Here is a 15,572-nt window from a genome sequence, read left to right as displayed (position 1 = left end):
AATCCTTTGCTTTGCAAGAGTTGACTAGTGAAATTTTGAGGCAAGTGCAGTACAGCGTTTAACTGCACTATTTATCTCTGGACAAGCTGTAACTGCTCTAGAAATTGCAAGATTGAGCAAATGATCAGAGCATGGAAGAGATCGATGAATGATGTTGCTGCGTTGCATTCCATTCTTCATATTGGCAGCTGAATCATGGACAGCAACAAGTTCCAGATTCTCCACATGGGGAACTTCCTTTAACAACTGCTCAATTTTTTTTGCAATGGCCTCACCAGTGTGGCAACCTGAAACAATTTTGGTAAATTGAAAGAATCTGTTTCTGTTTAAACAACCTTTCACAACAAAAGCCAAAAAAGCTTTTAAATATTACATGAAACATCAGAATTTTAAAAATTTTAGGTCATAAAAGGAAACCATAGAAAGTTTTACATTAAAAAAAATCATAATTTTTGTTCTAAGACAAAGATGTAAAGTAAAAAAGTCTAATATTAGCATAAATTTACCTGTAAAATATGAAGCATTCATAACGAACTTTTGCAGCTTCCATGACTTATTGATGAAATGAGTGGTCAAAGATTGATAAGAATCATTTGACCTTGATGCCCAGATATCAGCTGAGACTGCAATTGCACTGCAGTGATGTAACTCATCTGCAAAAACCTTGTCAACAGCAAATTTCACATTCTCATACAACAGTGGAAGCTCGAATCTACTAAATGTTGTAGGTTTCTTGACAGTGAGCCTGGGGTCTGCAAACTGGAAAAGGTTCTTTGTACCATGTGTGTTCACAAGATTGAAGGCCAAGTTGTTTCTTGCAAGGAACTTCATTATTTCGAGATCCCATCTCAGTTGTTTGCTGTCATTGGTTTTATACTTGGTGAAAGCACTGTAAAAGTATCAAAAAATAATTGAAAAGTTGACTCACTCAGGAAAATATAAGGCAATCCTACAGGTTAAATTACTTTACAGATAAAGCACTCATCCATCTCTTAATAATCGTTTTAATCATTTTTTAAAATTGGAAATTTACTGCAGGGTCTGTTGTGTTTCTTGTTCAGATGAATGATCTGGAAATTTCTGGCTGGGTAATTTTCGTTTCTGGACGTGAGTTTTCACAAAGCTGTTCTTCAACCACATCAATTTCTTCAAATGATTCTTCTGCACTTCTTTTGACTAAGACTTTAGAACATCTTTGAAGATTTGAGGATGCATAACCTTAAGATGTTTCAGCATCCCAGATGTATTAGAGTTTTTGATGGAAAATGTTTTAAAGCATTTCTTACACTTTGCTGTAGCCACTTCACCAGCTTCTTGAACATGTTCAAAGTGCTCCCACAAAATTCCACGAGGACGAGGCATGTTTCTTTGAAATAAAATACTGAGACAATTCAATTTTTGCGTTTAAATTTGGCTAGCTACAGAACGGAAATAGATGCAATGTTATTAAAAAAAGCATGAGCAATTCTATTTAACTTAGTTATTATATATTTATTTAGTTATTTAGATTATTATATATTCTTGCTTATGTGCACCGAACTAAAACTCTAATGTTTAAAAACATAAGAATCACAAAAATAAATATATATATAAATAGATTATTATATATTTTTGCTTATGTGCACCGAACTAAAACTCTAATGTTTAAAAACATAAGAATCACAAAAATAAATAATATAAAAGATAATTAATTTACATGTCATTATGTTATTTATTATAATTTTAAAAAAATGTTTTATTTACTTATTTAAACCCTGAATTTAAAATTCTAAACTTAATTTTTACGTTCTTAATTTAATGATTTTGCATTGCTGCGCTTCAAGTCTTCAAAAATGCGATGGCAGTTTTTGCGAACTTAAAACTATTTAAAATACGGCAATACGCATAAAAATAAGAGTAAAAATTTGGACAATCTAAAACACTCCTTCAATTGAACGCGTAGTAATTAAACTGCAATGCTAAAATATTTTTTGTGACGTCACATTCAACTAACCTCCTCCCTCTTCTTGTCATAAAATTTTGCTTCCCCTCCCCTGCCCCCCTACCAATTAGCGTGACGTACTTTATTGATGACCCCTTAGTACAAGGTTAAATTTGTGAACTCATCTTAGAAATCTTTCAGGTTGATTAGTCTAGTCTTGATTTAGAAAATACCAAGAAAAGTCTTGCTATTTCTTGAATTACTAGTTATTCTTGAAGGTTGGTCTTGATTCATTCAAAACTTTTCAAGACAAGACTGAAATGGTCTTGTCTCGTCTTGTCTTGCCAAAATGAGTTTAACAAGACTTTTCATTTCAAGACGCAGACCCTTAATAAAAACTATCAAAAAATGTCTTCAGTTAAATTATGCTGTTCCAAAATTGAATAGTGATTTTAATCTACTAATGCATATTTGAATATATTATGCAAATATGCATTAGTAGCTTAAAATGCTTATAAGAATAACATCTTCAGCATCAAGATTCCTTTTATTTGCAGTTGTTAATTATAAAAAAAAAAAAAAAAAAAAAAAAAAACATTTGATAAGATAATAGAAGATAGATTGGTAAAAGTTGTACAGATACATACAGGAGTCTGCAGATAAGCCCCAATCTTGATATTCATCAGAATCAGCATATGATTGCTCAGTAACAAGCTACAATTAAATGCCTGCTTTTATGAAGTTATTCATTTAAAAGGAATATTATAGAAAAAAAATACCAATACTAAAAATTGGTAGTTTATAATGTAAGTTTATCTATAAAAAGTAGTTCTAACTGAAAATATAAAAACCAAAACTTTTGGAAAGAACTCAAATAGACTATCCATAAGACTAAAATATGTCATGAAAAAATACCTTAGCACTATCGTCTTTAAATGTGTGTCAGTAGAAACACCATCACTAGCATACTTCTCTAGATCTTTCATTTTGGTTTTTAAATCCTTTTCAGATCCCCTAGCATAAAGCTTGACTTCATAGTTGATGTTATTGATTTTTAAAGTTACAACATCGCCCTTAAATGAAGAAATAGAACAAAGATATTATGATTGCTTTTGTGCAACAAACAATAAGAAAAAGTAGAAAAACCTGCTTACTTTCTTCAGCCATATTCTCTTATGAAGAGATATCGATCTCATAACTGCAGAGCTAAAGTAAACAAGCTCTAGGAACTGTTTCAGCCCTAAGAACCAAAAAAGGAAAAAAAAAAGTCGGTTGACCCTTCCTGACCCAGGTACATATTCATAATTATTTTTTTTGCTAAAAATTACGATAAAAAAAATTGTTTAACAAATGACCTAGTCACAGACACTTAAATGAACATATATGTATGTTATAACCTTACAAAAAATAACCAGTCTAAATTGTCTTTAGTAAACATTTAAACAAACATTCATTTGGATGACAAACGAACTCAAATTATAAAACAATAATATTAAAATGTATATATTTAATCAAAGTACAAACTAATGGTGTTCAAATACTAAATTAATCGTGTACAAAAAGGTGTTACAAGTTCCATATTAAAATTTATAAATTCAAATAAGGTACAAATTAATTGTGTTCAAATAAAGATATAATAGGAACAACAATATGTAAATTAACCTTATTAGGTACAGGGAATAACAGGTAATAAATAATGCAATAGGAATTGAATGAACCTCCTCTGTTTCCATAACACTAATAGAAGACTCAGAAATATAAGAACAAATTATTATTTCTGCAGGTGATAGATCAACAAAATTGAAACGATCAATTACAGTATTTACAGGTTTCAAGACAGAAACAATACTTACTTCACCATGTTAAAATGACAAAATTTTGCCATACTTAAAATAGTTATGTTCACAATATTGCACAATATAGCTAACTGAAGAGCACCTTTTGTTATACTGTAATGAATGATAGCATTGATTATTGATTATAACTCTATTTGCATCTAAAATCTGAGTTTCATTGTATGACAAAGAAGTAAAGTTGCAATAGGAATTGAATGAACCTCCTCTGTTTCCATAACACTAATAAAAGATTCAGAAATATAAGAACAAATTAATATTTCTGCAGGTGATTAAAAGAGATGGAGAAAGATTTGCATTATTTATGTAGGATGATATTGATTTTACTAATGCAATCTTTAAACAAATTTGTAATAAGTGACCTTTAGCACCTTTCATATAAGTTTTCATTAAATGATTTTTTGACTCAAAACTAAACATGGAAAAATAAGAAAGAGCACCAAACTTTGAAACTTGCCTAGGAATATGCGATAATAAGTGTACATTTATTGTCGCAAAATAAGAAGGATTAAAAATTATGTGTGAATAAAAATACAGAACACAGGTTTCCAACTTATCGATCAAATTCCGTGAATTTACATTGTTAGCAAGATGACATGACATAATTTGAGACATAAAATGAATGCAATGACCTTGAGACAAATGAAATAAAAGTAAGGAAACAGAATAATAAGCAAGCATATTTTTGAAGTCATGTGCTTTCCACATTTTCAAATCAGATAAAGGTGGAGACCTTGAAAAATCATGTGTTAATGATATAGTTTGCAAGCATGTTTAAAAATGTGTGTATTAACTCTGGGAAAAAAAGGTTTAATACGGTATTTAGGGTCAAAAAATGAGCTGAGTAAAGTTGAAGTTATATTTTCATACAACAAATGCATGTCATCTTTTAAATTTTATCTGGCACTGAAATATAATCTGTCAGTGAGCACTGACCTTTAATTCCAAAAATAGGTTTCTTAACCTGTCTAATAGAGTTTGATTTACTTGCTTATAATGCGATACTACTAAATTCAATTGATGTAATAATAACTGCAGGCTCATATGGGTACACTTGTGCCTTGCCTCTACCAGATTCAACGCGTCTTCCAGGATGTTTACAAAACAGACATCCAAACTCTCCATTGAACTGCATAACATTCAAAAAATGTACTTGAGCAGGTAAATCAAATACAGCAGCATAGGGATGGATGATCACAGTCAATCCAGATAAAGATTTACTTCTTGTCTAAATCTGAACTTTTCAAAAACAGAGGGCATCAAAGAATCCCAATTAGGTTTACCAGGGCATCTGCAAATGACTAAAAACAAAGAATTTTCTATACTTAACATTGTTTGGCAAGTCTAGTAGAGTTGCCTGCAATGGCCGAAATGATGATTTCTTTTTTAAAATAAGGGTTTGCTCCATCTGCAGATATAAGTAAATGTAAATTTAAAATATCAGATGTTAATGTAGGAGCCAAACTTATAACATCTCCAGTACTAACTAGTTCTTGTCGGTTTTGAATAATCATAGGCTTATAAACACTTAGAATTAGATCTAACTGCATATGTAGATTAAACACCATAAACTCATCTGTACTGTTAGGTTCTGTAGGTATTGGTAGATCAAACATTGAAGAATAATCATACAGATTTTTTTGAATAAAACTTGTAATAGACTTCCATAATGTAGGAATATTCTCAATAAAGAATGCTATCTAAAAAAATAAATATAAAATATATGCTATATGTTCATCAAATATTTAAATGCATACTACAAGTTGATCAAGCAAAAAAAAAAAAAAAGATTCTTCGAAGATTTAAAATACTTTTCTCAATTAAAAATAGCATAGAAGCTAATTTCAAATATATTTTATATAAGAATTTTCTTTAATTTTGTAATTATAAATACCATCATATATTTCAATAATTCATAAATGTGCATTTTGTAGTATTTTTTATAATACCTATAAGAAATTGTCAGCATGTTTAGATTATGGCAGACATGCTTTATATTTTCTGCTAGATAAATAATTAAGTATTCCTCCCTACCATATAGCTACACCTTCTCTTATAGTACGCTTTTAAAAATTCTTACACCAAAGAATTTATAATAAATGTAAACATTTAGCAATTCGAATTATTTATGGAATCAATTGACATGTGTTATTGATTGATTACATTACATCTAAACTTAAAGTAGGTATGTTACATGAAATTTTTAACTTGATTAATTTATAGATTGTTATATATCATTAGAAAGAGCTCTAATTCAGTATTTTAATGGTGAAAAAAATTAAGAAAATCGAACAATTCAACAAAAAGTTATAAGGTTTTAAGTAACAAATTTTTGATATAGGATTTCTTGAAGAAACTGTGGTCAAAATTAAGTTATTCTTAATGTAAATTGTTATAACTTTGTTATAGGATTTCTTGAAGAAACTGTGGTCAAAATTAAGTTATTCTTAATGTAAATTGTTATAACTTAGTCAATTATTATCAAAACGCCTACCACTTGGTATCAAAAGAAAGGTGTAAAAGTGAACTACAAATTTTTGATAGTTTTGAGCAACAGGGCGTGTTTAGGGGGCTAGAGGGGGCACCAAACCACCACCTATACCGTCTAAAAAATCATTTTTTAAAAACAAAATGAGTTTATCTTAACAAAATTTGTAATTTTATTATTTACAAAATTTGTAATTTAATTATTCAACAAACTGATTAAATTTGCATCCAGACCATTACCAAATATTATATGTGTAATTTTGAGCTAAGGGTGGATGGCGGTGTGATGGTAGTAACACAGCATATTATCAAAAATGACAAATTAACATAAATATCTTTATTTTTATTAAAATAAATCAATCTAATATAAAATTCAAAAATTATATTTCACTTCTTTACAACATATATTAATGGTATAAAGATTGACTTTGGGTAAGGGGCGTATGCCCCCCTCCGCCTTTCGAACCTAAAAAAAATTTAAAAAGTGTCTAAATAATTTTAATAAATTTAAACTGATACTATTTAAAATAATGGATATTAGTATAAAATTTTTTTTTACCACATTACAAGATGCATCAAAGAATCTATATTTTTATAATAAAGAGCATTATAACCGTTTCCTTCTTTAATCTAAAAAAAAAGTAAAACTAAATATTATTTTGAAAGAAAAATTGTAATTAATTTGTCTTGGCTTTTAGTTAATGATTAAAAATTTAAGTTTAAATAATGAAATTTAATAATCATTGTTAACGATAGACACGACGAGAACGTAAGCCAGAGCCGTCTATCATAAAGTTGCAAATCACATCATTTGCAATTTGGTTATTCCATGCCAAATCAGCATGACATGTCACTTTTTATTTTGGGTTCTGTAAGTTTTCACATTTTTTTGATTTTTTTTTGTCAATTAAACCTAAAATCATTTAAAATAAAGGTAATTAAAAAACTACTCTATTTAAATTATTTAATGTATCCAATATTTTGCATTAACACTTAAAAAAATTACACCATTATGTAATTTGAAAGACTATACATTAAATTTTATTTGGATTGTATATTGAATCTCCAAAAAAATTTATTTGATATTTACTAATACATTTTTTTAACACATGTGAAAACTAACTAAGGCATAAAAAAGTTTACATGTGCAGGCTAACCTGGAATGACTTAGTACCTTTTTTCAAGCCACACCACTTGCGGCACCAAACTTGCAAGCCACATCATTTGCAGGTACCATTTTGCAAGTCACACCACTTGCAGGTACCAATTTGCAAGTCACACCACTTGCAGTACTTGTCTTGCCTAATTTGCAAGTCTATCTTACCTATTTTATAAGAGTTTTCTGCATACAATTTTTTCAGACATAACCGCATCTAAACCATCAAGTTGCTTTGTAGGCAAGTGTTTAGATAAAATTTTTATTTCATTGTTAGTTAGAACTTGCAGCTCTTGCTTTAACTTTTTTTTTTTTCATCCATTTTTTGACGCTTGCATGCCTGTCTTTTAGAAATCTCTGCTCAAATTGATTTCTCATTCTTTCTTTACAAGCTGCATGAACTGACCATGAAACAACATTTTCTCTAGATAATTGGTTAAGGCTATCCAGATAATCTTAAGTCTTATTCTTTTTCGATCTTAACTTGGAAGATATATAACAAATTGTAGCATTAGGTGATTGTTCTTTGGCATCACTAAACATACCCATTAACTCTACACTATCTATATTGTGAAGTCTTGCACTTGCTGTCTCTTCTTTGAGTATCTCAGTAACTGTAATCAAGAAATACCTCATATATTGTCTATTTAAAACATCTTCCACTGCAATAAGACATGAAGAAATCATTTTGATAAGCTGTGCATCAATAGAACATAAACTTGTTACAGATTCTAAAACATTTGAGATAATAGGATTTCCAAAAAAATCGGTTGTTCTGCATAACAGTGCACCTGGATCAGATTTGCAATTTTTAATTATTTTTAATTATTATATGAAAATGCTATACGTCAGTCTAAAAATTACTTCATACCATCTATAACAAATGAATGATCGTCAGTAACTATGTTTTCAATATCAATTAAAATATATACTCTAAATAAAAAGTTCCTGTTGTTTAAGAAAAAAATTACAATCATTATTTTTAGTTTATCTGACACATCAGTGTCATTATTTAGTATACTGATAAGCACCATATTTAAAACATTATAGATTAAAAAAAAAAAAAAATGTTTGTATTGTATAAAGTGTACGTAAAAGATATTTTAATGTATACAAAATAGAAAATAAGGAAATAACTTTCTTCTTCATTTTTGACGAGTTGTGCTATCTTTTTGCTTGTTATAATAAATTTTTTATTCACATTATTATTAATATTATTATTTTTATTGCAATTATTATTATCATCTTTATTTATTAGTGCTTTATTTTCTTTTTAATTTTTTTTTCTATTTTATAATTCTTTCTGTGTTTTTATTTTTCTTTGTTTTGTGTTGTTTTTTTTTAGGTGTCACTCCATTGACTAGTTTTTAACTATATGAGTGACACCTAACCTTATTTATGTAAGTTTATAAAATATTATTGTAAATTTAAATAAATGGATAAATTAAAAAATTACTTTTATTTATTAAAACAATCTAAATAAAAATCTAAACTAGAAATTCATACATAAGTAATAAGTTTTACTAAGATATAATAACAGGAAAAATTTTTTTTATACATTAATTACATTTTGCAAAATAAACTAAGGTATCTCATAAAAATCTCAAGATTTCAGTTTATCAAATTATGGTGAAAAGTTAAACCAATGCAATATTTAATAAGACAGAACTCTTTAAAAATAAAGTCTGTATTGTTTAAACTATTTTTGTGCAGACAATGCATGAGCACATTAAATTACAATAAAACACTAATTATAGGTGTTGTAATAAATGTTACCTCCTCTGCTTGCTTTTCTGTTGTCCTTCTGTTTCCACGCCTTCCATTAAATCTTTGACCACCACTATCTGGCCCAGCACCTGAGTAGGGAAGATTACTTGCCCACCTAAATCCTGGCCTATCTTCCCCACCATGGTGGACCTAATTTAAAAAAGATTGATTTGTTAGGGGTCCTGGGTGCTGAACACGATAGATTTTATAATCATCATATGTTAACGCTGAAGCAAAATATAAATTATGCAAAATATATGCGAAAATAATGGTTATAATAAATGAAACATAACATCATCTGTAAATGGAAATCTTGTAAATAAATAAATTATATGTAACCCTACTAGTGGTAGCCGAGGTGGATGCAACTAAAGATTAAAAGAGAGTGCATTATTTCTATGATTTTAGATTAGATAATATAAATGATTTATCATTACTTAAACAAGTAAAATAAAGAACCTTACTAGTGGTAACAGAAGGAGACACAACTAAAAATTAAAAGAAAATAAGTAAAATAAAATTATAAATAATAAACTAAAAAAGTATAAAAAATGAAAAAGACACTCTCACCAGGGGTAATCTATGTTAATATATAATTCAATAAAATAAAATAACAAAATATGATTTTTCATCACTGGCGAAATACTAACTTCAAAAAGCGTGGCACAGAATTTTAGCACAAATATCGGTTCCGTAAAATACGGAATTCTACGTACCTACTTAAAGGGTGCAAATAAGGTCATTGTTTCTATGGTTTGCATTAAAACCATCAACACATGCTGCGGTTTTGAGTCTGATAGCCATATCAATTCTCTTCTGCTTTGTAGACTTAAGAACTGAGTGAAAAATAACATTTATTTATTTACATGTTATCATAACATGTAAATAAACAAATGTTATTTTTCCACTGAATTCTTGAGTCTACAAAGCAGAAGAGAATTGTAAGAATATAGGTACGCGGAAATCGCGTTTTACGGAGCCGATTTTTGTGCTAAAATTTTGTTCCACGTTTTTTTCACTTTTTTTAAGGTAGCGTCAGACAAACGTTTTTTTGTGGTGTTTCTTTTTAGAAACATATATAAACCTAGATATTTTTCTGAAAGAAGAAGGGTTAATCTTGATTTTTATGTGGCTTTTAATGTATGATTACTAATTTTTCATGGTTTGTTATGGTCCTGAAAATAGAGTATATGTTCTCACATTAATTTATAGTAGAAGAAATGTTGAGCCCGCTTTTTTTATTATTGATTTAACTTTCTACATGCATTTTCTAAGCACATGCCAATTTTCAAAGAAAAAAAAAAGGGAGCAGATAGTTTACTATGTGTTATTCTACAAATACCACTTTTTTTAGGTAGCCTTAGCCAAACGTTTTTTTGAGGTATTTATTTTTAGAAACACATATAAACATAGGATATTTTTTGAAAGAAGAAAGGTCAAGCTTGATTCTTATATTATTTTTAAGTATGGTTGCCTAACTTTTTTATGAATTTTTTTGCTGACAATTTTCTATGAAAATTTAGTCGATGTTCTCACATTAATTTCGTATCAAAGAAATGTTGAGCCCGCTTTTTTTATTATTTATTCTACTTTCTACATGTATTTTCTTTTTACCTGCCAAATTTCAGCCAAAAAAAAATGGGAGCAGATATATAACGAAGTGCAGCACTTTTGGTACCTAATTTCTGTTTTAATGAATTTTTTTTTCGGTAACAGCGAACTATATAAATACGGGGGCGGATAGGGGGGCCAGTTCTTAGAAAAACAATTTTTTTTTCTGCATTATTTTTATTATTAGATAACAGATAACAGAAAAACAGATAAAATGGAAAAAAAAGGCTTTCAAAAATATATAGATTCTCTAACAGATAGTAAGCAAATTTTTTTTTTCATAATTATATTATTGCTAACTATTTTTAAAACAAAAACATAAATGTAAAAACCTTACTCATTTGTTTATCTTAGTAAGATAATCTTAAGTATAAAAAGATAAATGTATTACTAATACATTTTTAGTAACACATTTTTAATAATACAGTTTTAATCTAATACTATTAAATTAAAACTGTTTTAATTTTATTGATAGATTAAAGTATCATTTCACAGGTTCATTAAAACATCATATAAGTATAAAAATTTGTTAATACACAAATAAGTATTAATAATACTTATTTGTATATTAACAAATACTTTGTTAAAAATAAATTATTTTATGATTTGTATAATTTGCTTCTTTTCTTTTAATTTCTATAGAAGTCTACAAATCGAATTTATATTGATTTATTCTTAACAGACATATTTTTTTAAGGTTTTGTTTAAAAATGGTATAAAAATTACATTCATCTTCTTTTATTATTTTCCTGTTGTATACTACTTCATCCTATAAATATTATTTAAATAATTATACAAACATGTCTAATATTTGCTTCTTGTTTAGATCCTAGCACTATCATTATAGATTTTTTGAGATTTCGTAAGTATAGTTCCCATAACATTTTTGCATTAACTTAATGTTTCTAAAGTTTTTTTAAATATATAATATAATTATTAGTCTATACCTTTTTCTTGATGTATACTAGTTTATATATATTTATTGTTTACATAAGTATATACCCATTCCTAATGTTAGCTTCTTGTTTATATACATATAATCTTTATATTTTAATTTTTTAGTTGTTATTTTTTGAACTTACTTTTGGCAATTACAAGGTGTTATTTTTTATTGTACAATTTTTTTGTTACTTTTAGTTGAATCGACAAGGTCTACCATTGGTAAGTTTGTATATTATAACTTTTGTTATGAATCATAGTAACAAAAGTTTAAACATGTGTGTCTAGGTTTAACTCATATTTTGTTTAACTCTCCTTTCATCACTTGCTATAGTTAGTAATTTTGAAAACCAGGAATTTTTATTCTGTAAATATATTTAATGCTAAACTTATTTTTTTTTGCGGTGTCTTACTCCTTTTTTAACTTTAGAACCATCTTCATCTGGTACAGTTGGTAAGTTCTAAAAACCTGTTATGCATTCCTTATCAAATGCAACATTTATTTTTTATAACCATCTTTTAACCTTAGTTCCAACTTTAACTGCAACAAGTGGTAAGTTTAAAAACTATTACTTTTTAATATGTGTATGCATTTCTCAACAAATGCAATATTTATTTTCTATTAAAACTTTTTAACCTCAGGAGCATCCTCATCTGCTACAATTGGTATATTTTAAATACTTTACTTTCTAATATGTGTATGTATTTTTCACCAATTCCAATATTTGTTTTTTATTACAACTTTTTTACCTTAGTTTTATTGTCATCTGCATCAAGTGGTATGTCTAAATAATATTACTTTTTCATATGTGCATCCATTTTTCATCATTTGCTATATTAATTTTTTACTACAACTTTTTAACCTTAGGACCATCTTCATCTGGTACGATTGGTAAGTTTTAAAATTTTTACTTTCTATTTGTGTATGCCTTTTTTTATCAATTGCTATATTTTTCTTTTTTAAAACTTTTTTTACCTCTGTTTCATCGTCCTCTGCATCAAGTGGTATGTCTAAATAATATTACTTGTTAATATGCATGTCCATTATTCATCATTTGCTATATTAATTTTGTATTACAACTTTTTAACCTTAGGACCGTGTTCATCTTCTACGATTGTTAAGTTTTAAAAATTTTCCCTTCTAATTGTGTATGCATTTTTCATCAATTACAATTTTTCTTATTACAACTTTTTAACCTTAGTTTCATGTTCATCTGCATCAACTGGTATGTCTAAAAACTATTACTTTTTAATATGAGTGCGCATTTCTTAGCAAATGCAATATCTTTAAATGACAACTTTTTCTACCTTTAGTTCCACCTGCTCAACCTTCTGCTGGTAAATTTATGTATTAAAAATGTATCTGAATGGTTATCAAATTTTTATTATTCCTATTAATATACACTGTTTAATACATTTATATTGTGTTTTCATTTGAATTCTCATAAAAGGAAAATCTCTAGCAGTATTGAGATTTTTACTCTTATTAAAAATTTGTTTACCTATCAGTGATTTATTAGTCAATAAATTTATATATTTAGATAAACTTTAACAAGTTAAAAATTTTTATTAAGTGTTACATAATGCCATTTGTTACTAACATAATTATTATTTATTTGCTTTTACTGCTTACAAATGAAGCCTACAGGGTTTACAGGACCCAGCATCCTGGACCCACCAGCAACAGATTATATTTGCGTTGGATCCAGTTTGGGGGCAAAGATGACCCTCTTTTTAGATGGCCCTATTATCCCCCAAACAGGAGTGCTGGGGACAGCAGCAGAGGTACTGCAAGTGGTCGTGGCAGAAGAGGTCGACCTAGGCGCAATGTTTTATGGCTTGCAAAATGAGTACCGCAAGTTTTGTAGCTTGCAAATATGGTGCAACAAGTTTTATGGCTTGCAAAATGAGTACCGCAAGTTTTGTAGCTTGCAAATATGGTACAGCAAGTTTTATGGCTTGCAAAATGAGTACCGCAAGTTTTGTTGCTTGCAAATATGGTACAGCAAGTTTTGTAGCTTGCAAATATGGTACAGCAAGTTTTATGGCTTGCAAATTTTTTTTGATAGACGGCTCTGGCTTACCTTCACGTGGTGTCTATTGTTAAAAATGATTTAATTTTATTCATTAATGGAATTGAAAAATTAAATCATTCACTAAAAGCCAAGACAAAACTTGCTGTACCATTTTTGTGTGTTTTTTGGTGGTGGATTAGCACCCCCTCTGGATCCCTTGATGCGCCATTTACCTAGAAAAAAGTATAAAATTAAAGCCCATTTTTACACCTATCTTTTGGTATCAAGTTATAGATTTTTGGATAAGAATTGACAATGTTATAACAATTTATGTAAAAAAAAAAATTTTTTGACCACAGTTTTATCAAGAAATCCATATATCGAAAATTTGCTACTAAAAACGTCATAACTTTTTATAGAATCATCCGATTTTCGTAATTTTTTCACCTTTGAAATACTGTATTTGAGAGCTTTCTAATGATATATAACATTCTAGTATTTGAATAATTTAAAAAAATCAGTCCACGTACCTATAAGAATATAATAATTATGTTTACATATTATTACAAATCCTTACATTGTTACCTATACATTTTTGTATATATTTTATTATATATTGGAACTTCAAAAACAACCACCAACTGGTCTACCTGGTAATTGTAGTGCTGGTAGACTACCAGCACTACAATTTACAAAAATATAACATATTTAAATAATAAACAGGGTTTGTATACCTGAAACAATTTAATCACTCCTTTGATTGGACTGTTGCTAATGCCGGACTGAACTGCATGAAGTGCAATTGAGGCAATAAAAAGAGATTCTGAGATAAGTTGGTCTACTTCTTCATCCAAAATTTTGCATTTATCATCACTTTTATTATCAGTCTCGTTATATTCATCGATATGTCTATAAGAGCGCTTTATTGTTCTGCGTGTAGTTGCCATACTCTGTAAGATACTTGATAGATAATGAATTGCCTAATTTTAAACAATGAAATTTAAGCCTCATAAAAACAAAACAAAAATATAAGCCAAATAAAAACGACCATAAGCTTTTTAATACAAAACGACTATCAAACAGAAAAGCTAAAACAAACAAAATGTAAACGTTTTTATAGATTAAACAGGATATACCTTGTTATAAGAAATGAAAATGAAATTTTTATAAAAAGATTGTTAAGAATTGCGCTTTTCAATTTCTCCTTTAAATATAAAAATTAAGTTAAGAAACGCGCTTTTTTTCATTGGTGACAAAAAGTATATTTTACAGAATCAACACTAACAAAACAATTTTTCTGTTTTATACTTCCGATCTTACGAATCCTTTAAGATATCCCATAAGATAGTATAAGAATATTGCAATCCTATAAGACTTAAAAGTTTTCTGTAAGATAGTCAACTAGGGGGGGGGGGGGGTTAATAGGTTATAACTAGTTATAACCTATTTGTGGAACCTAGTAGTTAACTACTAGGTTCAAGGTATAATACTAGTTTCTTGTATGTTCTTTACTAATTTTTAAATAATTAAACTAAAAATCTTATTTAAATTAAATAAGAAAAATTTTTTAGTTAAATTAATTAGAAATTAGTTTATTAACATTAGTAAAGAACACGCAAGAAACTAGTATTATACCTAAATCATGGTAATTAAAATTTTAATTACAATTATATTAAAAAAAAAAAATACAAGCAAATTATGCAAATTAATTGTTAAGAGTATATTCTGTTAAACAAAATATTATATTTATTTTAGAAATTTACGTAAATATGTAATTTTGCGTTCCTTTCAAAATTAATTGTCATGTAAAACTGAAAATTATA

General features: G+C 28.0%; 1 protein-coding gene and 1 long non-coding RNA gene across 5 annotated transcripts; both read right to left on the bottom strand.

The window, feature by feature from the left end:
• Window positions 1-2,525: 2,525 nt before the first annotated feature.
• LOC136081847 (uncharacterized) lies at window positions 2,526-3,319 on the bottom strand. Its single transcript, XR_010639183.1, has 3 exons — window positions 3,076-3,319; window positions 2,837-2,994; window positions 2,526-2,635 (listed from the first exon to the last, which is right to left on the bottom strand). It is a non-coding gene; the product is annotated as an uncharacterized LOC136081847 (long non-coding RNA).
• Window positions 3,320-3,400: 81 nt separating this feature from the next.
• On the bottom strand, window positions 3,401-14,991 carry LOC136081846 (uncharacterized). 4 transcript variants are annotated; one of them, XM_065800123.1, is made up of 7 exons: window positions 14,886-14,991; window positions 14,484-14,729; window positions 9,649-9,672; window positions 9,529-9,552; window positions 9,194-9,334; window positions 6,821-6,891; window positions 6,141-6,727 (listed from the first exon to the last, which is right to left on the bottom strand). In XM_065800123.1, exons 2-7 carry the CDS (start codon window positions 14,694-14,696, stop codon window positions 6,649-6,651), a joined length of 552 nt encoding a protein of 183 aa, XP_065656195.1. In that variant the 5' UTR covers window positions 14,697-14,729; window positions 14,886-14,991; the 3' UTR covers window positions 6,141-6,648. The 4 variants fall into 4 exon arrangements, with proteins under 4 accessions (XP_065656194.1, XP_065656195.1, XP_065656196.1 ...); XM_065800124.1 differs by lacking the exon at window positions 9,529-9,552; XM_065800125.1 differs by lacking the exons at window positions 9,529-9,552; window positions 9,649-9,672.
• Between the last annotated feature and the right edge of the window lie 581 nt (window positions 14,992-15,572).

Source organism: Hydra vulgaris, chromosome 06 (genome assembly GCF_038396675.1).
Source record: "Hydra vulgaris chromosome 06, alternate assembly HydraT2T_AEP".
NCBI classification, from domain to species: Eukaryota; Metazoa; Cnidaria; class Hydrozoa; order Anthoathecata; family Hydridae; genus Hydra; species Hydra vulgaris.
This window is presented reverse-complemented; position numbering and strand designations above follow the sequence as displayed.

Bases quoted from the DNA above. Each gene is read 5' to 3' on its own strand.
- LOC136081846 (XM_065800122.1), bottom strand. From the start codon at position 14,696: ATGGCAACTACACGCAGAACAATAAAGCGCTCTTATAGACATATCGAT. The intron at 5,475-14,483 runs GTATACAAACCC...TTATTTTTTTAG, and splicing joins GAGTGATTAAATTGTTTCAG to ATAGCATTCTTTATTGAGAA.